This window comes from Sminthopsis crassicaudata, chromosome 3, assembly GCF_048593235.1.
Source record: "Sminthopsis crassicaudata isolate SCR6 chromosome 3, ASM4859323v1, whole genome shotgun sequence".
Taxonomy (NCBI): Eukaryota; Metazoa; Chordata; class Mammalia; order Dasyuromorphia; family Dasyuridae; genus Sminthopsis; species Sminthopsis crassicaudata.
The window spans coordinates 525,096,170-525,122,946 of NC_133619.1; the positions used below are offsets into that span (position 1 = coordinate 525,096,170).

General features: G+C 35.0%; 1 protein-coding gene across 3 annotated transcripts; it reads left to right on the forward strand.

The window, feature by feature from the left end:
* Positions 1–34: 34 nt before the first annotated feature.
* PPP2R1B (protein phosphatase 2 scaffold subunit Abeta) lies at positions 35–26,777 on the forward strand. 3 transcript variants are annotated; one of them, XM_074304286.1, is made up of 15 exons: positions 35–236; positions 1,258–1,348; positions 1,777–1,877; positions 4,454–4,686; positions 4,918–5,065; positions 10,758–10,913; positions 12,998–13,112; positions 13,470–13,540; positions 13,829–13,963; positions 14,570–14,743; positions 17,969–18,029; positions 23,639–23,793; positions 24,173–24,315; positions 24,843–24,934; positions 25,398–26,777. In XM_074304286.1, the coding sequence occupies exons 1-15, from the start codon at positions 123–125 to the stop codon at positions 25,412–25,414; spliced, it is 1,806 nt and encodes a 601-aa protein (XP_074160387.1). In that variant the 5' UTR covers positions 35–122; the 3' UTR covers positions 25,415–26,777. The 3 variants fall into 3 exon arrangements, with proteins under 3 accessions (XP_074160387.1, XP_074160388.1, XP_074160389.1); XM_074304287.1 differs by having other exon boundaries at positions 93–236; positions 1,258–1,394; positions 1,740–1,877; XM_074304288.1 differs by lacking the exons at positions 35–236; positions 1,258–1,348; positions 1,777–1,877; positions 4,454–4,686 and adding an exon at positions 4,258–4,392.

Consider the following 26,777-nt stretch of genomic DNA (forward strand, 5'->3'; position numbering starts at 1 on the left):
GTGTATGGGGCGCCGTGTGCGTGCGCGTGCGTGCGTGGGGCGGGGCCGGGCCGGCGCTCTGAGCAGGAGGCGGCGGCGGCGGCGGCGGCGGCGGCGGTGGCGGTAGCAGCCGGAGGAAGAACATGGCGGGTGCTGCGGGGCCCGGGAGCGGCCCTGGCGCCGCTGGCGGAGACGGAGACGATTCGCTGTACCCCATCGCGGTTTTGATCGACGAGCTCCGGAATGAGGACGTGCAGGTAGAGGGGCCGGAGCGAGGACTTGTGGCCGGGCCGGCCATGGGGAGACCCGGGGGTAGAAGTGAGGCAGGAAGGCCCAAAGGGTTGGGGGAGAGCAGCCGGGCCAAGCAGGCCCCGAGCTCCGGGGGAGACCACAAAGTGCCCCAGAGTTAACTCCAGTACACCCTGGGACTTTCCGGGGCTTAACCCCGACCCCGCCGGGCCCCCCTGAACCCTGGGGGCCAAGCCCGGACTGGGCCGGCCTCCGCGGAGGCAGCTGCCAAGGAAGACGCCTCCCAGTTTCTTTGACGCCTCGTGGGGGCTGCTCTGTGGGAAAACACCCCGTCCCTCCCGGGAGAAACTCGGCCCTGTCAGCCCACACTTTAAAAGGGCGAAAAAACCCCTTTAGCATCAGGAGGTCAGAATTTCTGATCAAAATGCTTCCCCAACCCCCACGGCCCCCTGCCAGGTACTTAACCCCTATCTTCCTACTGCTCCTCTTCCCTAGTTCTTCTCTCCCTCTGCTACTTGAGCGAGGGCCGGTGGGAGCCTAGGTTAATTAACAGGATGTTAAGTAGTCCTTGGAGTTGTTATAAAGTGTCCAAGGTTTGCAAATGGCAGAGCAGATAGCTGGAAGGAGATGCATGATTAAGTGAAATGGTGTGTATATTTCCAGATTGAAAGGGGAAGTAGCAACAGTTGTCATCGTATTTATTCTCACCTGCAACACTGTCAAAATTCCCCTTTCGGTTAAAATTCTCCCACTTGTTGGCTTGTGATCACCTCTCCTCCTTTACTTTTTCTTGTGTCTTCCAAAAAAAGCATGACTACTGAACTTGATGAATCTTCTCTTGTTTATGTGATCACATGAACCTGATTTCTGAAAACCTTGCATACTACATAGACTTCTCTGAGAAACTTAAATTTAACTTTGTCTTCCTTGCCTTCACTTCTCTATAATAGCACTTTTTTGTTTTTCTCTGCTTTGACCTGCTTTCCTATTTGGATCTCCACATAATGATTTTTTTTTTTTTTTTAATAGCTAAGGCTCAACAGTATTAAGAAGTTATCAACAATTGCTTTAGCTCTTGGAGTAGAGAGAACTCGAACTGAACTGCTGCCATTTCTTACTGGTATGTTAATTTTGTTTTCTTAGAAAATATGAAAATTTTAGTTTTTGTAGGATGTTTATTGGTTTAATCATTACAGAAACTGTTATTAACAGCATTACTGAATACTCCTGAGCAAAATGGTATCAAAAGACACCACCATCTGTCTTTGCTCTAAATCAAAATGTAATGATATGGACAGAAATGTTTCCGACATGTCAAACAAGTTTTAAAAAATTTATGATAGAAAAGATGTTGAGCAGTTTCCTAACTCAGTTCTGCAGAATAGATCCAGGTAGTATATGTTGAAATAAGGAAAAGTAGGCTTACTTAAGATTTTAATTTGACTGTTGCCATTTTAATGTCTAATTTGTTTCTCTTTATGTTTCATGTTGAGTGTTCAGCTGTTGGTCAGCCAACTTTTTATGAATTCCCCATTGTTGCTATTTTAGATACAATTTATGATGAAGATGAGGTATTATTGGCTCTTGCGGAACAACTTGGAAATTTCACTGTCCTGGTAGGAGGTCCAGATTTTGCTCATTGTCTCCTGGTGAGTGGTGATGTGACTTATTCTCTCTCTATTTTCTGAACTTTAATGTATAAAGATAGGGACTGAACTTTTGATTTATTTGGTTAAAGAGACTTCCTGATAAGGGAAAATCCTTTACTGGTATGTTTTTCTTAACCTCTTGTCTTAGAACAGAGGTGGGGAATATCTGGCCCACCAGCAGGTTATGATTAGCTGAAAGATAGGTACACCAACCTCCATTGCTTGAATTCTATGAGATAATTTTGTATGGCTCTCAAAAGATGTCATAAATATCCAAGAGGCCATTGGCAGAAAAAAGGATCCCCCATCCCTGTCTAGAGACTTGCCTAAAGAAAGCAATGAGAGGATAAATAGTTTGCCCAGGGATACATGGCCATAAGGTGTTTGAGGCAGGACTTGAACATAGGCTTTCCTGGTTCCAATGTTTGCTCTCTTTTTTCTGTGTCATGTTCTCTCTTCTCATGTGGTTTAAATGATATATTATTTTGAGATTTATTATCAGCCTCTCACCTGCAAAACTGTATGTACTTTCAATGAAAGTTGGTTCATGATCATGTGGGAAGATGATCTAGATTTGTCTTTGAGAGCATAAACAGTATTTGTCTATTGACTTAAATTTGCCTTTTCTTAGGTTTGCAAAGTATCCAATTAATTCATAGCCATTCTCTTCTCTAGGCTAGATCAATTTCTTGGGCTTTTTTGTAAATTCACTAGAGGAAGAACCTGAATTTCATTGTTTCTGGAATTTCTGGAAATCTCTCTTAAGCAGGTTATTTACTCAGTGAAACTTCTTTAGTGTATTTTTTTGCTGCCTACATTTTAAAGATCCTTATATGAATGCTTTTCTTATTCTAATGAATTACAATGACTTATAAGTGAGCCTTTGTTTTGGTGCTGGTTTTTCCTTATATACATATTAACAGTATTGTTTTCCAAATTGCTTGAGAGTCTGTTTAGCCAGTTTTATTAGAGTGCTTGGTATGGTGGAGTTGGGAAGACCTGAGCTCAAATCCAGTCTCATTCACTTATTCTGGGCAAATCATTTAACACAGTTGGTCTCAGTTTTCTCATCTGTAAAATGAGCTGGAAAACAAATGGCAAATCATTCCATGTCTTTGCCAAGAAAACTCTAAATGGGGTCGTGAAGAATCATATGATCAGAAATGACTGAACAACAAACTCTTAGCTCTATTTTTAAGGTTAGATGGCAGAGTAGATTCAGTGCTGGACCTGGAATCAAAAAGACTCATTTTCCTGAGTTTAAATGTGGCTTTAAATACTTACTAGCTTTGTAACCCTAGGCAAGTCACTTAACCCTGACCTGGAAAAAAAAATGGCCAATAATGTGAATATTTTCCCCAAAAAAAAACTCAAATGGGATCACAGAATCAGATATGATTGCCAACCAATAAATCATAAGATCATAGATTTAGAGCTGAAAGGGATAATAGAGATCATTGAGTGCAACTCCGTTAGTTTATATATGAAGAAAATAAGGTACAAGAGTTTTGTGACTTGTCTAGGGTTACAAAGCTATTAAGTATCTGAAGTGGGATTTGAACCTAGGTCTTCCTAACAGTGGATACTGTGTTGTTTATATTTGATTGAATGTCATTGTTTGGGCCAAACTTTGTTAAACAGACATACTCCTTACCATAACTTGTTCTTTCATCCTTCCAAAAACACATCTACATATGAGATTTAGTGGAACTAAGAGCAGTCACTTTAACCTTTCCAAAAGCAACAAAGATCTGTAGGTTAGCTGATGCTCTCAGAGCCCTGGACTTTTAGATCATCCTACAACGTTGTTTACCTTTCATCTGACCATGTCATAATCAGTTAAATCAATCCTTTTGAGATATTCTTTACAGTCTTTTCTGCTGATTTTTTTTTGATTCTCTGACATTGACCTTATGACCTTTATTCAGCTATCCTGATACAGTATCCTTATGGGTATCTGGCTTGGAGTATAGTGTTGTGAGGCTAGGTTGTAATAGGAACTTTTAGTGAAATGGATAAATAAATGGAGGGTATGAAACTAATGGTGAGGTTGATGTTAGTATTACCTGCACTTCCAGAAATGGTGGGCTATGGGTTTAGTGGCCTGATGGAAAATGGAATTAATTATTATAGTACCTAAAGAGATTAGTAAACATAAATGTTTCTCTTTTGTGTACTGTTACATTTTAAAATTTATCCTCGCTGAAATAGGTAATATAGTTTTAACCTATATTTGCCCACATGTCTTTTAAACAAGCATTCAGCTCAATATTATTAATATTGTGGCAAGTCTCTTTCACTGTGTCATTTGTAGACACCATCTGTGAATTGCCATCTGGGACATGAGATCTTGGCTATACTACAGAAGTCGTGTCTTCAGGTTGGACATACCTTATGTTGCCACTGTGAACTGAAAGCTACCATTTGATGTTATCTAATTAAAGTTCTGCTTACATGTACTACCTCCCTTCAATCACTACAAAAAGTGATACTCTGCTGCTTCCATCCTGATTCAGTAAGTGTTTTTTTTTGTTGTTGTTGTTTGTTTTTGATTTTCCTTTTTGATTCTCTCTCAGCCTCCTTTGGAAAGTTTGGCAACCGTGGAGGAGACTGTAGTTCGAGACAAGGCAGTGGAGTCACTGAGGCAGATCTCCCAGGAGCACACTCCTGTTGCTCTAGAAGCCCATTTTGTGCCTCTTGTGAAACGTCTGGCCAGTGGGGATTGGTTCACTTCTCGCACCTCTGCATGTGGGTTGTTCAGTGTTTGCTATCCCAGGGCTTCAAGTTCTGTCAAGGCAGAAATTAGACAGTAAGATGTGGTATTTTTTCACTTATTTTGGGTTGTTGGGAATAAGTAACAAAATCTACATTTTTACCTATGGGCACCCCAAAGGGATAGTGGGAATGATGAATATATAATACTCAGAAACCTAAGCACTGATATTTTTGCTACCCAGTAGAAAGATTCTAAAATGTACATTTTGATTATTGTAGCAAAATTGTGGGAGGTAAAATGCATTCACTGTTTCATTTGCTGCAGGCATTTTCGTTCCCTCTGTTCTGATGACACCCCAATGGTCCGACGTGCTGCTGCTTCCAAACTTGGTGAATTTGCAAAAGTCTTGGAACTAGAAAGTGTTAAAAATGAAATTGTTCCATTATTCACTAATCTAGCTTCAGATGAACAGGTAAATATAAGTGATAAAGATAATATACTTGGATGGGTAAATACTCCCTTCCTCCCCCCCTTTATATTTCAGGAATTTCTTGGCTTAGAGAGGATAAGCGACTTGCTTTTTGCCAACAAATCTGGACATACTTGATACAGTGATCTTGTTCCTTCTTTAGAAAAATTAAGATTACTATATGATATGGATTATTAGTCCAATGCTATTATATTGCTGTTAATGTTGATTTTTTAAAAGCAATTCCTTGTTGTTTTCACCCTTTTTTATCTCAAGCAGAAATTTATAGGGTAAAGGAAAGGAGGGAGTCAGAGGAAATGGAAACTATAATTAGGAGGGTGGACCAAAGCTATAATGCATAGTAACATAGCTTTATAATATGGGCAGTGAAATTTCCTGTCATTTTGGGTTTGCAGTTTAACAAGAGGCATATAATCCTTTAGATTCTGATGCGTGGCATACATCAGATTCTTTGACACTAGAAGGAACTCCAGAAAAAGAATATGACCTTTTCCCTCTAATAAGCTAAGATTTTGGTTTCCTAGAGAATTGTCAAACATGTAAATAGCTGTCAGACTAGTCCTCAGAATTCTGGCATTAGGAAGAATCCTGTTAGTTTTTGGATTTCATTGCTCTTCAGATTTTAACTCTAAAAGAGTCACTAAATTAAGGAGATTAAACAGCTTAAAAATTGCTTGTCAAGTAACACCTGATCTCTGTCAAGGAACAGATAAGGGAAACTATACAACATCAATTTAGAATATAAACTCATTTGTAAAATATTATAGGAGAGGCTGACAAGGTTCAAGGTTACAAGGATTACTTTCTCAAAACAGCTGATGAAATAAAACTTACAGACACATTTTACGATGAGATCCAACTAAGTGATCTGGGAACATTTGTAAATGAAATTGAAAGGTTGTGAAATGGAACAGTTAGGCTAGTATTTCTGTGAGAGTAGTATTCCTCTTGCATCCAAACTTTATCACTTAAAGTACCTCAGATATCATGTGAAAAATTGGGGATTTTAAACTGAAGTGGGAAGAGCAACAGGCCCTGATCAGAAATCTCTACTGTAAATGCCACACTTAGGAAGCAGTAAGGAATCCCTCAGTGGAGATTAAAAATTCTCCAATTGAAAAAGACTAACAAAATAAGGGGAACAATTGCAGTATTCTTTTTTTAAAAGTAGAAACTACTGATCCCTCACTGTGCTTTCATCTATATGTGATTTTTCTGAGAAAGGTCTATACAGAGATCATCAATGAAAATATTGAAAAGGACAGACTTTTCAGATTTTTTAACAGCAGCTCACTTCTCTAATCAAACAAATGACTAAAAGGTATAGAGTATAAAAGATCTTGATATATCTTATTTGTTGGTGTCAAAAAAAAAGCATGTGACTTAAGAGAATAAATACAGCCTTAAAGGTGTCCCTAAAACAAGTTGTCTTTCATATGCTAAATTTAAAACTTCTATGATAGAAAAGATAACAAAGATGGTTCCCCAGTAGAACAAAACATGAAACAAAGGAGATCGATGATCAGTAAAGATGTATGCCAGTGTCATGGAGGTCGAGCCATGTAAACTCTAGATAGGATTTTGCATTGATACAAAGGTTTTTCACATGGTTACACTCACACATAAAGTTGCATTAATTACATTATGCACTAGAATACTGTGGAATCTTAATGAAATTTATTGCCATTTGAAAGAGATTGACCTAACCATCCACATATTTAAAATATTATAGATTGCCTAGAGTTTAAAATGAAGTTAGATGGGCAACTTATCGCATTGATAAGTGTATATGCTTTGGATAAGTCCTAGATATGGGTAATAAACTAGGCATACAATTCAATAAGAGGAGTCTTTGGGGCTCCAAACATTTGAGAAATTGAGTAATCTAAAGCAGCTTGCTCTATCATAAAAGGTCATTTTTTTTTTTTTTTTTTTGCTATTAGTATCTTCCTTATGTTGTAAGGCTATGAATAAATCAATGAAGAAATATTTAAATATGTGCCAAGTACTATACTACATTCTAGGGCAACAAATGAAACTGTCCCTGTCATGGAGGAACTTATATTCTGTTGGGAAATACAAACTTTTACATAAGTATGTTGTGTGTGGGTGTAATTTTTTAAGGGGGAAATATACTACAAAGAGTAGGAAAGGCTTCACATGGAAGTTAATACTTGAGGCGATCTTTGCTATAAATTCTAAGAGGTACAGGCAAGGTGTATATGTTTTCTAGGCATGTGGGAATAGGCTATTTAAAGGCAGAAAGAAGGCACATGGAGCTTCAAGGAGGTCAATTTGGGTGGTGAGAATGAAGGAAAGTAATATATGATCAAGCTAGTAAGGTATGTTAGAGCCAGGTTATAATGGGCTTTATCTGACAAACAAGTATTTGTAATAGGAAACCACTGAAGTTTAGACAGGTGAGTGAGACAGATGGTGCTTTAGGAAGGTTATTTTGTGAATCCATGGAGAATGGATTATCAACAAAATCCTCCCTTCTCTCCTCTCCGTTGCCTTGCCTTCCAGTGTTATAATTTTCCCCCAAAATACAATCTTGGGTTATTTTTCTTTTTAAAAAATTTTCCAAATACATGCAAAGATAATTTTTGATATTCACCCATGCAAAACTTTGTGTTCCAGATTTTTCTCCCTCCTCCCCCATTTCCAAATCATCAAGCAGTTCCCTGTTTGTTGTGCTGTGCAAGACAAATCAGATCAAAAAGGGGGGAAAATACTTGAGAAAGAAAAACCACCAAAAAAAAGGGTGGAATTGTCATACTTTTATCTACACTCAATCTCTGTAGTTCTCTCTCTGGATGTGGATAACTCTTTTATCACAAGTCTATTGGAATTACCTTGAATAATCTCATTCATCTAAGTCCATCACTGTTGATTATCATGTAATCTTGTTGCTGTGTACTACGTTCTCTTGGTTCTACTCACTTCATTAGCATCAGTTCATGTAAGTCTTGTTTTGTCAATCTTTTTCGATATATTCTTTTGCCTGTCCCGACACAAATTGACGTTTTGATCTTATTTTTTGTTACCAGTGACTTTCTGATTCTATGATCATCTTAGTTCAGATCTTTATCATCTTATGGCTAAACTAGTATTATGACTATTGTATATAGCTTCTTCAAATGTCCTTTTTCTAATGTCCATTATCTTAACTGTATCATAAGTATTTATCCTTAACAATTCTTCACCAACTTTTTTTTTTCCAGTCTTGCTGTGCTTCATAGTCTCTGCTCCAGTAGGATTTGCTCTCCAGCATGCAGTTTGTGTGCTCTTCTTTTCATACTGTTGAAATGCCATTTCTTCTCATTTGAATAGCCTTGCTCTGTTATATGCATTATCTTATCAGAAATATGTTTTAAAAGTCACTTCAGAGAGACATAAGTGCTTTTATTTTTTTGTATGTATATAGAATAAATAAATGTATATGTATATACATATATATACACGCAAAATTTCCAGCATATTTTGCTCTTATGCAATATGTTTTTACGTATGTATTTTCTGTTTCTCTGCCTAAATTAGAAGAAAACTTGAGGGATTATAGTTATAACTCCAGTATATCTTAAAAGTAGCATACAAAGGAGAGATGGAGCCAAGATGGTAGAATAAAGGCAGGGATTTGCCAAGCTCTCCTTGAAACCATTCTAAATTACTTTAAATAATAACTAAAATTGTAAGTGTATCAGCATACAGAAAAATGGAGTGGAACTTTTTTCAGCCAAAGATAACTTAGGAGGTCAACCAGAAAGATCTGTGGTACCAGAATGGGACCATTGAGCAGCCCTGGATCCAGCCCTAGCAAAGGAGGAACTGACTTTTGCCCTCTGAATCAGTGGCAATACTGATGGTTTCTAGGCTTCTCACTCCGGAGACACTTAGACAACTTAGAAAGTAAGTAGGAAAGGTTTATCAGTGTGGTGAGAGGACCTTGGAAAACCAGAAAAGTAGGAGTGGGCATGGGTGTGGGGAGAGCAGCAGCTTTGGGAAGCCTCAGCTGACAGGAAATCTCTTCAGTGATGAAGGACTCTTGCTTTAGTAAATAATCACATGGGGACACTCCTCATGGTTCCAGGGCAGAAAAGAGTGCTTGTGATCAGGTCACTAGAATAATCTCTAAAAACAACTTGAGAGAGAGTATATCCTTCATCCTGGAAACAGTTCTGCTTTAACAAAGAAGCTTCTACAATCAAAGCCTCCAAGAAAAATTAAAAATTGGTCTCGCGCCATGGAAGATCTCAAGGGATTTTGAAAATCAGGTAAAAGAGAGAGAGAGGAAAACTTGGAAAGAGAATTGAGAGTGGTGCAAAAGGAAATACAGAAAGCTAATGAGGAAAAGAATGCTTTAAAAAGCAAAATTGGCCAAATAGGAAAGGAGATACAAAAGCTCACTGAGGAAAAGAATTCCTTGAAAAATAGAATTAAACAAATGGAAGCTAATAACTTAATGAGAAATTAAGAAAAACAAAACTGAAAAAATAAAAAAATAGAAAACAATGTGAAATATCTCATTGGAAAAACAACTGACCTGGAAATGAGATCCAGAAGAATTCATTTAAAAATTATTGGTCTACGTGAAAGCCATGATCAAAAAAAGTACCTGGAATCATTAACTTTTTTTTTTTTTTTTTTTTTCCTGAGGCTGGGGTTAAGTGACTTGCCCAGGGTCACACAGCTAGGAAGTGTTAAGTGTCTGAGACCAGATTTGAACTCTGGTCCTCCTGAATTCAGGGCTGGTGCTCTATCTACTGTGTCACCTAGCTGCCCCAGGGGAATTTTTAAGGAAGTCTGATGAAGACTTCATTTCTCAAATGTAAAGATAAGTGAGTCAAATTTATTTTTTAAAAATACCATTCCCCAATTGATAAATGATCAAAAGAGATAAACTATGCCCAAAGAGCTATAAAATCATGCACGTCCTTTAACCTAATAAATAGTACCATTACTAGGCATGAATCCCAAAAGAGATTTTTTAAAAAGGGAAAGGACCTATATATACAAAAATATTTATAGCATGTACAAAAGTATTTATAGCAGTTTTTCAGGGAAAAGAATTGAAAATTGAGGGGATGTTTAGTTGGGGAATGGCTAAATACATTGTGGTATGTGATTATAAAAGAATATTATTTTCTATGGGAAATGATCAGGTTGCTCTCAGAAGAACTTGGAAAATCTTCCATAAACTCAAACATAGTGAAATGTACTGTGTATAATGTAATAGCAATGTTGTGGGATGATCAGCTGTGAATAACTTTGCTATTCTTAGCAATAGAATAATCCATGACTACTCTGAAGGACTGATGGAAAATGCTATTCATGCTCAGAAGGAACTGATTGTGTTTTGAGTACAGATTGAAGCATACTTTTATTTTTTACTTTGTTTTTCTTGGAGGGGGAGAAATCTGTTTTCTTTCCCAGCGTGACTTTTGTGGAAATCTTTTGCATAACTTCACATGTGCTTTCTTAAAGGGGATGGGGCTGGGGAGGGAGGGAGAGAATCTGGACCTCAAAGTTTGAAAAACTAATGTAAAAAAAAAAATTATTTTACATGTAACTGGGAAAATAAAAATATTAAATATGTTTTCTAAAGTATCATACCTCAAAAGTTGTTATGCAGTTCATATGACTGACCATATAATATGAAGTCTTTTTCCTTCAGGATTCTGTGCGTCTTCTAGCTGTAGAAGCATGTGTCAGTATTGCCCAATTACTGTCCCAAGATGATCTTGAAGCTTTGGTAATGCCCACACTCCGCCAGGCAGCAGAAGATAAATCTTGGCGAGTTCGCTATATGGTGGCTGACAAGTTTTCAGAGGTAAAAAGGCTATATGTAACTTTACTGTAATGGAAGGCATAAATTGGTGTTGCTTTTAATGCTTTGATGATATTTTAATTACTAAAGACTCCAAATTATAGTACCTTAGAAGCCATCTACTCTTATCAGTATTTGGACAAGAATTTCATCCATACCATAACCTGCTAAATGATCATCCACTCTTTGTTTAAACATTTTCAGTGAAGGAAAAAGTCTCTTAGAGCAATCTGTTCTTTTTTTGAATGGTTATAATTTTTAAGAAGTTTTTCCTTATATCAAGCTAATTTTGTCTTTTTTTTTTTTACAAATTTTAGTTCTGTTCTCTTGAAGCAAATAGAATGAAACTAATCAATCTTTTGCTTTGTAGACATATAATGCTTTGTAGCTATAATGTCATCTTTAAGTCTTTTTTTCCAATTTAAAACTAGTTCTATCATATGACACGTCATTATCTTCCACCCTTTTAGTTGCCATTTTCTTTTTTCTTTCTTTTTTTTTGGGGGGGGGGCTTAGATAATTGGGATTTAAAGTGACTTGACCAGGGCCATATAGCTAGGAAGTGTTAGGTGTCTGAGGTCAGATTTGAACTCAGGTCCTCCTGATTTCAGGGCTGGTGCTCTAGCTGCCCTGATATTTTCTAATTTTTCAATGGCCATCATAAACATGGTGCTCTAACTGTGAACACATTTGTTTGGACAGTAGGTAAGGGTCTCTATGTGCAAAATACTGTGCTAGGCATGAGGGAAAAGATGAAGATTTGACAAGATACAGCTCTTGCCTTTATGGAGCATACATCATTAATAAAAGAAATATAACATAGCTGTAACATGATATGTAAATGCATAGAAGTGTAAACATACACAGTAATACCTTAGGTCTAAGATAAGAGATTACTTGGTCTTAGAAGGAAAAATAATCAAAAGGCTTTTTATACATTTAAGTGGCATTGAGCTTACACTGTAGGATTTCAAAAGACTAGAGTCATGGGGAAGTATGTAACAGATTACGAATTAGTGAACTTTCCAGTTTGGTTAGAGCTTAGGTGATGGGAATACTGTAATGTGGTGTCAGATTGAAGTCAGTATAGAGCTGCTGAAATGTTTTATAACACAGGTCTAACAAATAAGGTCTTTGCTAAGGAGATTTTTCTGTCATTGTTTTAAAGCCTGCATTAGGGTAAACTAGGAGTAGGTAAGGGCTGGAAAATTGGTTTGAATATTATTCTGACTGTTAAATGGTTAAAAGAAGAATTTGGAGTGGGGTGATGAAGAGAAGAATGTATGTCCAATACATTAGAGATTTTATGGAAGTAGAATCAATAAAACAGTACTGTGATAGAATATGAGGGATAAAGAATAATGGTGTAGCAAAGTTTTGAGTATAAATGAGGTGAATGTTGTTACCACTTAAGAAAATAATGAAGTCAAAGGATTGAGTTTTTTAAAGGAAAGATAAGTTTGGCTTTGGACATGGTGGGTTTGAGATGCTGTCAGTGGAGATTCTCTGTAACCAGCTAGATATGCAGGCCCAGAGTCTGGAACAGAAGCCAGTGTAGGATATGAATTTGGAGAGTATGTAGTTGAAAACTAAAAGAGCGAAAGAGATTTTAGAGGTAAAGAACAAAAAGTTAGAAAAGAGGGGCAAGAACAGATATTGCTACTGGACCCACATAAGTGTTTGATATTAGGAAGAGGATGGGGAGCCATTGAAAATTATGGGTTATAGTAGAAATAGTGTTGCATTTCAAGTCTGAAGATCTGGTTGTGTCATTTACTAGTTATGTGACTTGCATCCTTGTCTCTCTGGGACTTAGTTTCCTTATCCATAAGATGAGGGAGTTGCATTTTATAGTATCCAGTCAAGGTTCCCTTTAGCTCAGAGAGACAGGAGGATGTCATTGACTCTTGAAGCTGACATAATGGAGTGGTGAGATTTTGTAACAAAACATTTAGGATTGAGGAGAGAGTTAAGTGACATGCAAGTAGGGACATAAAATCCTAGATGGAAGGAAGGTTACATTGCTTTTATGCAGTCTTGATTCTTTTTGTGGCATTCACTAATAAACTTATTATCTTCTGTGATAGCTTCAAAAAGCAGTGGGTCCGGAAATCACCCAAAATGACCTGGTCCCAGCCTTTCAGAACCTTCTTAAAGACTGTGAAGCAGAGGTCCGAGCGGCAGCTGCCCACAAAGTGAAAGGTAAAGAGTAAGCTCAGTTGTGTTTGCATCATTGGGGTGCTCAGTATTCATTCCTTTTATGTTTGTTTTATTTTCCAAAAAATGTTTCCCAAGTAGGGAAGACTATACAGTGTGCAAAAATATCAAGTATAAGCAAGATATTTAAAATAAGCCATTGCTTTTTTTAAGTTTTAAATATGTTACTAGAGAATGATTGGCAGATCAAAGGGAAAAATATATTTAGATTAATAAAATTCCCTAAATCTTGTTTGCTTAGATAAAATTGTTTGACTTTGAACTTTTGATAAACTTGAGTAAATTACTTCACTGTTGTGTAATTCATATCAAGCAAACATTTTCTCTTTTTATGCCCCTTAGAACTTTGTGAGAACTTGCCTGTTGAAGGTAGAGAATCTATAATTATGAATCACATTCTGCCCTTTGTTAAGGTAAGATTTGTGTTTTCTCCTAAAACTTTTAAAATTGCAGCTGAGTTAGGAAATTAAGTGTTTGGTGTTGTTTCAACACCAAATGTATGGCATTCCTTATTTCTCATGTTTTATAAATACAAAATGCTTTACCATCTCTTTGTATGTGTTACTTAAAAGAGGAAATGCTGTGAACTAAGGAATATTGAAACATTGTAGACTTAAAGGTTGTTGGGATTGATATAGATCTGCTCTATTCTCTGGTAAAATAAAATGAAAGAATTTTAATATATATTTTTTAAATTGTAGGAATTGGTATCTGATTCTAATCAGCACGTCAAGTCTGCTTTAGCTTCTGTAATTATGGGATTATCTACCATTTTGGGCAAAGAGAATACCATTGAACACCTTCTACCTCTTTTCTTAGCTCAGTTAAAGGATGAGGTAAGTCTAAACATTTATGTATTGTGTTTGCTAGGGTCATTTTTTCAGTGTGGCTATCACTAAATTAGAACCTCAAACGGCCATGGTTGAGGAAAAATTGGAATTTCAAAACTTGGGAATAAGAACTGGATTAGGAATATGAAAAACTGTGAAAATGACCAGTGGGATATAAAATGGAATTCTTGAGAAATTCCTCTGTGATTTATGGCAAATTTAGACAACTAATTCTTCACCAGTGTTGTGAATAAAAGGAGGATGATCTTTTTTTTTTTTTTCCTCTTTAATTTTTGAGTTTTAATGTGTTAACTAAATTTAAATTCTTTAATGATATTTGGCTATAAATTTTGAATGATTAGTCATTAATTTTTAATCACATAATTTTTTCTTTGATAATTCAGATGATTGTGATATGTGAGATTATTGGTGCTCTATCCACTGTGCTATATGTCCTTTAGGCTGTAATTCTCCAATTTTACTTTAAGACTATATGATCTTTAATTTATACTTATTTCACCAAGATTATTTGATTTTGGGTGATTTAAGAATTAGGTGTATTTTATATAAGTTGAACAGTGATTTTCATTCTTTTTGGTTTGATGTTTTTAGTGTCCTGAAGTCCGTCTGAATATCATCTCTAATTTGGACTGTGTAAATGAAGTAATTGGAATCCGTCAGCTTTCTCAGTCTCTCCTTCCTGCCATTGTGGAGTTGGCTGAAGATGCCAAGTGGAGAGTACGGTTAGCTATCATTGAGTACATGCCATTGTTGGCAGGTCAGCTGGTGAGTGTTTTACATTGCTATTTTTTGGTTAGTAAATTGAAAGATAGCAATGGCATTATATTGTTTTATGTAATTGACATGTGTATAGTGGATAGACCTCTAACCTAAGAGCCAAGTAGAATAGTTTTCAAGCCCTTCTTCTGACACATATTGGTTGTGTGACTTATCCTTTCTGTGTTCTAGGCCACTCTGTAAAACTATAATTTGCAAATAAGTTGCTCATCTTTATTAGTAGGGGGAGTTTCCTCATCAGGTGTTCCCTTTGCTAGTGGAATTAAAAGTCCAATTCCTAATAGGCAGAAATAATTATATGAAAAAAGGGGATATCCTTTTTATCTTGTAGAAATTTTATTTTTGACTTCTTCAATAGAAATTCTTGGTACCAAGTTATCATGTGTTACAGGCTTGATGTATTTTATTATTATTATTATTATTATTTTTTTTAAACCAGCTGGGAGGGATGACTAGTGTGTTTGAATGATAGAAATAGCATACAGGGGGACAGCTAGTTGGGACAGTAGATAAGAGCACCAGCTCTGAAGTCAGGATGACTTGAGTTTAAATATGGCCTCAGACACTTAACACTTCCTAGCTGTGTGATCCTGGGCAAGTCACTTAATCCCAATTGCCTCAGCAAAAAAAAAAAAAGAAATAGGGTACAGAAAAAATTCAGGCTGGAAATAGTCTGGTATTTTATTTGTTGATACTAAGTTTCATCTTACAGTGTGCAAAAATACCAGATTGGTAGACTCAGTTTGTGAGGTGAGACTTGGCTAGATGCAGTTCATATGCAAAAGACCTAACTTTTTTTGGCACTTAGAACTCAATATAAATAAATAATATAATATAAATATAAATTAAATAATATTTAATATTAATTTAATAATATTTGGCACTTAGAACTCAATATAAATAAAAAAAATACAGGTTGTGTGCCCCCTTTCCTCACCACCACCATCCCCCCCCCAAAAAAAAAAAAAGAAATGTAATCTTAAGGCTATTTAATAGAGGAATATAATTTCTGGAATAATAAAGATGATAGACCTGTTTTATTCCCTGTAACTTCACCTTGAATATCACATCTAATTCTGTGCATTCTAGAAAGGATATAACAGAGCTGTAACTTATTTGGGTTGATTTGGGAATAAGATTGAAGGAATGGATATTTTGCCTGAAGAAAACATAGGGAAACACAATCCTGATATTTGAATATTTGCATGGCTTTATGAAAAAAGAAAATTAAGAGTTGTTTTGTTTGTTCCCCAAGGTCAGAACTAGGATTTATGGAAGATAGGGAAATAAATTTTAGGTTAGTATAAATGAAGTACTAACAGAACTATTCAAAAAAAAAAGATTACTTTGGAAGATAGAGAATTCTATGAAAATGTGGAGCTAATCTAATAGAAGATAGCTAACCACCAATGGGGGAAATCTTATTGAAGGAGAGATTCATGCTTCAGGTGAAGGACTGTATGGTCTCTGAATTCTTTTCCAAATCTAGAACTCCATAATTTTGTTTTATGATAGAATGGAGATTCAAAATAAGGAAACTTGTTTTTTTTAAGATAAATTCTTTTGATCTTTGCTTAGCACAATCTTTTTGTCATATTGTACATAGTCATTGATTAAGATTAACTTTTGTTTAAAAAAAAAAAAGAATCGAGAAATGACCAATGTTATGGAAATATTGATACTATATTGTTATTTTTTCAAATGGCCATATTTGATGGTTATACTTTTTTTGCAGGTTCTCTTGTTCTTAGGTAGTAGAAAGTATGAGCTTTTCCTTTTATAAATGACTTCATTCTTAGATATTGTGTTTGTGTGTGTGTGAAAAATTGTGTCTGTGCAATACACACACATCCCAGATATTTGGTTCAAAAAAATACTCCTGAGTTTTATAGTTTAAAAAAAAAAATCAAACCAAAAAAACCCAAGAACCTCTGTGAAGAGGTTAGGATAGTTTGAGTTTATTAGTTTAGTGCTAACAATGATTTATTTTTCTCTCCTTTTCAGAATGACACATTTAGGATTTGTTTTTTACTTCTCAAGAATCATGGTGTATTTAGTCCTTAAATGTGGCTTTTAATGATAGATTATCTTATTAAACTTTAAAGTGAACCAATTTTCAGGGCTATCTTGTGAGACTCAATGTGACACCCTGTCCCCTTTCTGCCTGGAAATCTAGCTTCCGTCTATTATAATTCCTCAAGTCCCACAGAACAAGAGCCAACTGTTTTATGGAGGTTTGAATCTAATAAAGGAAAAATTTGGTGACATTTCCTTTCAGTGTCTGATCCCAATAGCAAGGTAGTCTTCCCATTACTTGCTTCCCTTCAGTGGACTTGTAACAGGGAGATAGAACATTTCCCACAATTTTTTATGTATTAAATAACACCTTTTATCCTAAACTTTTTTTCTAATTTGTAATTTTTAAATTTTTTTTTTTAAACTTTTTAAATAAGGTGTAATTGATTCAGAGAAGGAGCAAACCATTAGATAGTCAACTTTGAAGTCAGATAGACTTTGGTTTCTAGTTTTATCTCTCACACATACTGTTTCTGTCACTGGGAAAGTCACTTAAACTGTCTGTCAGTACACTAGGCAACCCTCTAGACTAAGTTATAGAACAGATTCTTATCTATACTGGTAAAGGAAATTTAACTATGAAAAATGCTGCAGAAGTTAACCTGAGTTCTTTTGCCCATTTCTTTTTCCTTTTCTCCTATCAATATTTTTCACCCCTTTTGTTTGGCAATATGATTTTTCCTTAGTCTCATTTTCATTTTACAGTTATATGTCTTCTTTCTCTTTTTTCTCCCTTCCATTTTTTCCCCTCTTTTCTTCCCTTTCTTGCTTCCTCCTTTTCCTTTCTTTTTTTTTTTTTTTTCCCCTGTAAGATATGTGCAGCAAGGCATAGTGGGTAGAGTGTTGGACTTAGAATTAGGAAGACTTGGATTCAAATCTTACATCTGACATTTACTAGCTGTGTGTCCCTAGATAAGTCAATTTTTTAGTATCAAGGGCAGCTCCTTAGAACTGACTAATTTATAGGCTGTGAGCTGTGTTGGAGGAGTGAGTTTCCACACCGTAAATCTCCTATGCTGCCCAAATCAGACTCATTGTACTTTAAATTTCCTAAATCACAACTTGATATAATGTATATAGATTGTCTTATTTCTTGGCTTGGAATGGTTGCATATTAACTGAGCTCTTTGTATATAGGGTGTGGAATTCTTTGATGAGAAACTGAATTCTTTGTGTATGGCCTGGCTTGTGGATCATGGTAAGTAGAAGTTCAGCATAATCAGATTATGAAAAGCAAATTTTTTTTTGCTTTTTCCAAAAAGTTTTAAGGCACTCATATTTCTTTTTTTAGAAAGAAACCCCAGAGTGATCATCATGATAAAGGGCTTTGATTAAAGAAATTTTCCTTTGACTATGGAAATGATTGATTTATATTTTCCCCTTTTTTCCCTTTGAGGTAGATGAACCTGTTCTCTGTCCTTTTTCTCTTGTTTAATACCCATCATAATTATTTCACATTTTCCCTCTAACATTCAGATGTATCCAAGTTATATGCATATATTGTCAGATTTCTTTCCCTACCTCAACTTATTTCAGTATTATCATTAGTAGTTACAATCCGTAGTTACTAAATTGAGTTTGAGAATAGGCAAAGAAAATGGGAAAATAACTTACTTGGATCATTTTTAAGTCAGATAAAGTTGTATAGAAGATGAGCAATATTCTCACTTTGTGAATCTGATTGATGGAAGGCTTGCTTTGGTACTGAGTCTTAGACACAAAATAGGGAAAAATTTCTTGATTTTAGAAAAAGAAATTAGTGGTACCACTATTGCTAGACCCAAAATGAAAGGATCCTGAGGTGGGGCTAGCTGATAAATAGTAATAATTAATAGTTTGGGATCTTGGTGACATCCATGGCTGGAAGAGTATTCTTTGCTTTACTGGGAATGGATAGACTCCTACCGAAAGTGAAACTATCATTAGCTTTGGAACCCACTCTTGAATAGTCTTAGAGCTTAGTGAGCAAAAGATGGCTCCTAGTATGTTAGTGGAATCAACTTTTACACCATCCATTGGAAGAGGGAAAGGATGGTTGTCCTCTGGAAGTACCCAGTGGTCAGACAATGTTATACTTTTGTGGCTGTATGTGGGCTTTGTGTTTATATGTATGAAATGAAAAAAATTGGCACTTGCATGTCTATATTTTTGTTACTTATGTGCAGGCATATTTAGAGTTCATAAGTAGTTGAACAATTAATAAAGCTTGTCCAGCAATATCTGGGACAGACTGCAAATGGATAGTGAAGTAGATCTAGAGTTGAAGAGGAGATTTGGATGATTACAGAGTACTAAGAGATTGTTTTTCTTGAAATAAAGCTCATCTCCAATATTCTTTGGAGATGAGGTCCTACTTTGAATTGTGGAATATTGTAGATGCCTAATAATTGATATTGAGGCCCTCGAAAAGGACAGAGAATTAACAGATTGTTACATAAATGATGAGTCATGCAGGGGAAGCAGTGTAAAGCTAATCATCAGATAACTGATGACCAGGAAAGTCAAGGGTTGGTCAAATAGTAAGAGTGAGGGAATGCTATGGACAGTTTGTGTTCTTCATTATTATCTAGACAATGTGGGGAGATCTAGAATGCTGGGTGAATCCCTGTGCAGAATTTATAAGAGGACATAGAGACTTACATAAGAGAGAACAGCCATGGGTATATTGCACTTTGCATGGCTAAAAGAAATGTCTATATTACTAGGAGAGAAGATATATTGGAATATTTGGAGGGTATTTAGTTAAAAAGAATAAGAGAGAAAAGTGTAAGAGGGAGATAGGTACATATCTGTCCATGTGTACTTTATACATATAAATGTGTATATATGTTCATATTCATATACACATTCATGTATATATATGTTGCCCATGTGAGCATATGTATTCTCAGTAATTATTCCAGTGAATTAACAAAACTATCTTAGCTTCCTTTGCCCTAGAATAACCTTAAATTCTTTGTTGTTTCCACAGAAATGGCCTCCTGTCTAATCAAAATTTGTTGATTATTTTCCCCCAGTTTTGGTTTGAGGCTATTGACTGATTAGTCTGCAACTACTATGGACCCTTTTTTCCCTTTGCTTTTGTAACATTTAGCAGAAGAGATAACAAGCATTGGTTTGAAAAGTAATCCTAAGTCAATGAAATGTCCTAAGATTGTTTCCCTTCTAGAGGACCATTATTTACAATTTTTATTTATTTACATTATTATCATTGGCAAAATAAGTTTTTGGAGGTAACATCTTGGATTGTATTTAACTTTTTAAGTGAAATATTACTGTTATTTTGTTGGGGTTTTGGTCTAATTGACCTTGCTAGAGAAGAAACTGTTTAGATCATCATTATCAAAATCCATGGTAATACTCAGAATATGGATCGTTTGTTACCAATCCAAATGTCTTGCTAAAATCAATAGTAAACTTTCTGTAGCATTTTCCATCAATTTGGTAACAATGGTCAATAAAAAACAAAAGGAAGTCTGGAATTACCTGCCCTTGAAGTCATATTGGCTCTTTGTTGTCACAGTGTCCTTTTCATTGTACTCACTAGTTTTTCCTTCAGTAATGTCTGAGATTTTGTCAGTATTTTGTGCCCAACTTACTGACATATGTAGTTTCCTTTTTTGGAAATCAGGACATTTGTTCTCTTACTTATCACTGACAGCGGCTTTCTTTAGTGGTAACATCTGCCAGTTCTTCCAATACCTTAGGATAGTCCCTAAGTCACCAGGGTCAACTAGTTATTCTGGACTATCTCTTTATATATATTGAGTATCAACTCTCTCTTAGTCACTTTTGTTCTCTCTTTTCAGACGAAAGATAATTTTCATTGGCAGAGAAAATTGAAAGAAATGCATTAATAATTAAGCATCTTTGCCTTCTCTTTTTCTTTTGTCAGTTATTACATCATTCACCCCAAACAAAGGTCTTATGTCTTCTTTGATCCTCTTCTTTTGCTAAAAAACAAATACTTTTTTGTTGACTTTAACTTTCCAGATGAGTCTCAACTCATTCTGAACTAAACCATTCCTGATAGTGTTCTTAAGATACTATTTTATGTTTTTGTACTCATTCTGTTATTTATCTCTTTCTTCCATTTTTTTTTGTCCTTGTCTTTATAATCTGAGTATGGTGGTTTGTTCCCTTTGCATCCACTTTGATCTTTAAAGGAGAAAGGTGTCCTTTTACCAGAGATAATTTTGCTTAATGTATTTAGAATTTCATAAAGTACTGGATATCAGATATGATATCATATCTGATATGATACCATTTGTGTATTTGGAGGTTTCCTATGTATGTATTACTATGTTTCTTTTGGGAATACCAGAAAATATAAGACATGATATAGTTGTTGTATTTTAAAATTTTCATTTTGCAGGGGCAATTGGGGTAGAGACATCTACATTTTATTTCCAGCTTATTTTTCAAGAATCTTGAGCTGGAAGAATTGGGTTAGTTCAGTCTTGTCCATAGCACAAAGAGGAAACTAAGACTCAAGAGAAGTTAAATCATTTGCTCTAGGTCACCAGGTACTAAATGTCTACTTGAGGGTCAAATCAAGGGCTCCTGGCCTAGAATCCTGATCTGCTGACCCTGATTGTCTGGCAGGAATCCCAGAAGTCATTGACCCATTTTTTCTCATATCAAGCCCTAGTCAGGACACTAGGATTTCTCTGCAAAGCTTAATGATTTAGTGTAAACCCTTGTGAATTGCATAGTATTAGTCACTCTTGTCCTCAAGGCAGATAGTGCACTGTGAACTGAATGTGAAGTTTTTTCTTGCTTCTCAGAGGTTTCTAGCTCTGCAGACAGAAAATGTACAACTGCCCACCAGTGTCTTTGTGTCTGTCCCTTTACATTCCCAGTTACTGTCCTGCTTCATCCTGATTCTTTCTAACTATTCTCTGGAAAGCAGTGCCATTCATTGAAAGAAAATTGCACTTGGGAGTCCTAAAAGCCTTAGCTTTGAATCTGACTATATAATCAGAACCTTGAGCAGATCATTTGGCTTGAGTCTCAAGGTTTCTTTATCTGAAAAATAACAGATGCTTCCTAGGGATTTTGTAAAGATGAAATGATACAATGTATATAAAATGCTTTGCAAATATTGAAGTGTTATGCAAATGTCTGTTGTTCTTGATGGGGATAATACCCTAAATGGTTCTCTAGTTAGTTTTCCTGACTTCAAGTCTCTGCCTACTCCAACTTGAGCTATCAGGTAATCTTATTTTTACTAAAGCTTCCTTTAAAAACCACTGTCATCATGTCCTCTGCTTTAAAAAAGCCTTTGATGTGTTTCTGTTTCCCTGTTTTCCTATCATTATGATGTTTAAAATCTTCCATAGTCTGCCTCTACCTAACAAACCTCATTTACTGTCACAATGTTTAGATAATGAAATTCATAAGGATAGGTACTCTGTCTTTATTTTCATTTTATCTCTTCCGAGGCCTAATGTAATGTTTTTCTAATTGTAGGTTCTTAAAAAACTTGCTCAATGAATGTATAAATAATCCTTCAATTTTAAACAAAATTGGTTAATGTGGTCAGTCTAGTATAACTTAATCATAATCATTTCCACCTCCATGCCTTTGTTTATTTTGTTCTGTTTTGGGATTCTCTCCTTTTATCCAAATTCTTCTCACCCTTTAAGGTCTCATTTTCTAGTTCTCATTGATTATTTTTCTTCTACTTAGAAAAATGTTATTCTGAATTTGACAGATAAGAGGCTCGGATATGAGACCATGTGTCTTATGTATAGCTTGCATTAAAATATATCTATGTCTGTATACATTCCACATAATTAATTTCAGAGTTCTCTGACTTGTTGATCAACCTTTTGAACTCCCCCCTGTTCTCTTCTATATGTTTAAAAAATGCCTAAGTGTAGCCTTTTTTTTCTTTTTTTTTTTTGGTATCAGTATTTCTAACCTTATATTCCAATAACCAAAGCCTTTGTAATAGTCATACTCAACCAAACAAAACCCCATTTCAATTCACACATTAATCAAAATTCCTGCATCTTAAGTATGCTCCTCCCCATATTTGCATTGATCAGACCTCTTATATTTTTCAGAGTTATTTTTATTTTACACTGTTATAATCACTGTTTGCATTATTTTGTTATTACTCACTTTACTTTTCAATACTTCAAGTCTTAGCAGATTCCTCTAAGGATCTGTCCTTTTTGTTATTTCTCACAGGACAGTAATATTTGATCATATTCATATACCACAATTTTTATAGCCATTTCTCAATTAATAGATTGCCCCTTAATTTCTAGTACATGATTACAATGACAACAGCAAAAAAAATTCAATGCTGCTATAAGTATTTTTATACATATAGATTCTTTTGATTTTTTTGATTGAAAGTGTGGTGTCACTTAATTGATGATGTTGGGTCAGACCTTTTATAGCACTGTAGCATGCAGTTTAGCATTTAATTACATAGAATTTTCTATGTTATATGATTTTATGTTGTTAATCTTGTGATCCTCGACTAGATTAAGTAAGTTCGTTGAGGAACAGGAACCTTATGATATACTTTGCTAGATTTTCTGCATCTCTCATAGTACTAAACAGTTGGTAGTCAAATCAGTAGTTTTTGATGAGTGTCAAGGTTGTTACAATTTCCCTTGGGTTTTATAAGGGAATTAATTCTATAAGACAAAAGGAACTTACTGAAAGTGTGTGTTATAACGTGACAGTAAAATTTGTGTTTGTGAAAGAAAATGTAGTTGATTATTAATAAAATAGTTGATGTTTGATTATGAAACGGACTTATTCCGAATGTATTTACATTTCTTCTAGTATATGCAATTCGAGAAGCTGCCACAAACAACTTGATGAAACTGGTAGAGAAATTTGGTGCTGAGTGGGCCCAAAATACCATTGTTCCCAAAGTACTAGTAATGGCAAATGATCCTAACTACTTACATAGGATGACCACTTTATTCTGTATTAATGTAAGTATGGAGTGTATGTTATTTATTGAAGCTTGTCATTAAACCAGTTGTTGAAAAGTTTTTTTCCCAAATGTGTTCCCAGACACATTTGTTTTCAGAATGCCTCCTGACTGAACCTTTCTATCTATAGAATGTGGTCCTGTACTATGTGATCTTGTTGAAGGCCTTTTGCAGCTCCAGAAATTGTTTTGATTCTTAGAATACTATCTAATACTTAGAATGCCATCCCATGTGCAAAAACTTAATGTTATTTGTTTGCCAGCAACTTAGCTACTTATAATTTCTTACCTTGATAATTAAAATTTTGTGAAATTTTAGAACTGTCACCTGAGAGGATTTTCTTTGATTTTCTTTTTTTTTTTTTTTTTTTTTTTTTTAGGCACTGTCTGAAGCCTGTGGCCAGGAAATCACAACTAAACAAATGCTACCGATTGTATTAAAAATGGCAGGAGACCAGGTAGCAAATGTTCGCTTTAATGTGGCTAAATCTCTACAAAAAATTGGTCCAATTCTAGATAGGAGGTATGATTTTAATCTTTAACTTCTTGTTTTTAAAGTAATGTTAACTTAGTATGAAGTATCACTGAAGTTAATATGTTTCCCTAAGACAAAGTGTGTAGCAGAAAAAAGTGATTTGGCATCTGTGCTGGATTGAATTCTTGGCCTTTGGCAAGATTCTTTTCTCACATTAGTTTTCTTATCTGTAAAATAAAGGGAATTGTATTAGATGATCTCTGCAATTACTTCCAGCCATAAATCTTTTATCATAAGGTGGTTTTCTTATTAACCATTTAGCAAACACTATTAAGGATCCCTATTTTGACTTTACATAACAAGACTTCCATAAAAAGGAATAGAAAAGTATTTGATTTTGAAGATGATTATGTTGTTAGTTGCCTTAGGAGTCAAATTGGTTCATAGCTGTTAATTTTTATTACAATTTAAAAGATTTCTCTTTTCTGCTTTTTAAAGAAGCCATAGTTTATACTGGTATTAGGCAGCTATTTTTATAATAAGCTACTTATGTTAATAATACTGTTTTGTTTTAGTGCATTGCATATTGAAGTCAAGCCAGTGCTGCAGAAGTTAGGGCAGGATGAGGACATGGATGTCAAGTATTTTGCACAGGAAGCCATAAATGGTAAGTTCTTGGGGTTTTTTGTTTGGTTTTGGTTTGTAATGTTTTGTATTGCTAATAGGACATAAATTCTGTAAAAAAGAAATACATCAAGTTTTATATAAGATCTTTATTCATTACTTGGGGAAATGTCTTTCCATTTATTTGTTAGATAAAATATGGCTGGACAGACCCTTCATATTATATTATAGCCCTCCCATAATGAACATGCTCAGTATATCTTTGTCTGGGAGATGGTAAGAAAAAGATTTTTCCTATTAAGAACGGTAGGAAAAGATAATTACATTTTAACCTTAAATTATAAACATATTAACTGTTGGGTAGTTATGAGGGACCTGACTAATTTGAGAACTTTATACTTTATGATGGGTTTTTTTTTTCCCCCCAAAGATATTATATAAACCTGTATCATATCATATATCTGTATTGCTAATTTTTTTTTTTTTTCTCTTTTTGAATTTTCCAGTTCTTGCCTTGGCATAATGAGGAACAGGAAGGAAAAGATTTTACTAAATTCTTATCACAGATTTCTAGTCAATGTATTCTTAAACGGGATGCAGAAAAAAAAAGGAAAACCTTTAAGATCTCATCCAAGCAAATGGCAGCAACTGTTACAAGAAATCAGATTTCAGTGACTTGACTTTCTCAAGATGAAATGGGTTTTTTTTTTAAACTTGTTTTTTTTTTCTTTTTTTTTTTCTAAGATAATTATTTAAGCCATTCTTATGGTTTCTGACTAATTCTCAGCATTCAGTACAGTCGATTCTCAATTATCCACTAATGGGTTATTCATGACAGTTTCTGTCTAGCCAGTTCCTGGGGCCTTCTTGTCAGGACCAAAATGGGGGGAGGATTGGGTATAAGGGTTTAATTGAACCTGGGGATATGGAATAGAGTCAGTGTCTGTGTATATGTATTTGTCTGAGTATCTCTCTGACTGCATTCCAAAACTAAGTATATGTGATTTAATATTGACTGTTATTTTATACCTCATTTCTCTCATTTGGGTGGATAATTGAAATTTGGCTGTAATGGAAGTCTCCTTTTACTGGATGATGGTGACTTTCATCAGTGTCTCCTGAAAGGGGCATGTGGAAACACAAGTTTAATGTATTGGTTGCTTTGGTTTTTATTTGCTTGATTTTGACTGTAATCATGTCATTCAGAAACCAAATACAGAAGCATATTGCTTATTATTGTTGTGACATTGAAACCTAACTGTATTGAAACTCATTGGTGTGAATACATTTAGAAATAATTCTCTTTCTTGTCTGAGAAACTTTAAATTTAATGCCTACTAGTAAGCAGTAGTTTTTCCCGTTTCATTGTGAAATTTCACTTTTGTATTTCTCAAGAGTAAAGGAACACGGGTTTAATACTGTGTGGATTTCCTTTATAAACTGGTTCTGCTTCCAATAATGTTAAGATCCAGTCATTGATACTGTACAGTAACTTTTCAAACTGGTTTCATTGCTCTCTTTTTGATATGGTGATGTCTTGTCTTTTTATAGCTTAAAATTTGTTTTTCTGCATCAACAGTAAAACCTCATTAATTCCTCTTGGAATTTGTGAAGATGGATTTCATAGAAAGGTTTATTAAAACAAATTACCTTTGTACATCAGATGGAAGGAAGCATATTTGGACTATTTAAGAAGACAATCTATTTTCAAGCACTCTCAAGTACTTTAAAAAGACTCGTTTCAATTGTATGGCCCTTGATGTGCTAATTACTGATCATTCTTATATAAAAGTGGGTCCATTAGGAGCTCTACTAGGCAATATTTTGTTATCCTAGTTTGAGTTACTTTGTGTACTTGAAAAATAATAAAATTGTATTTCATTAAA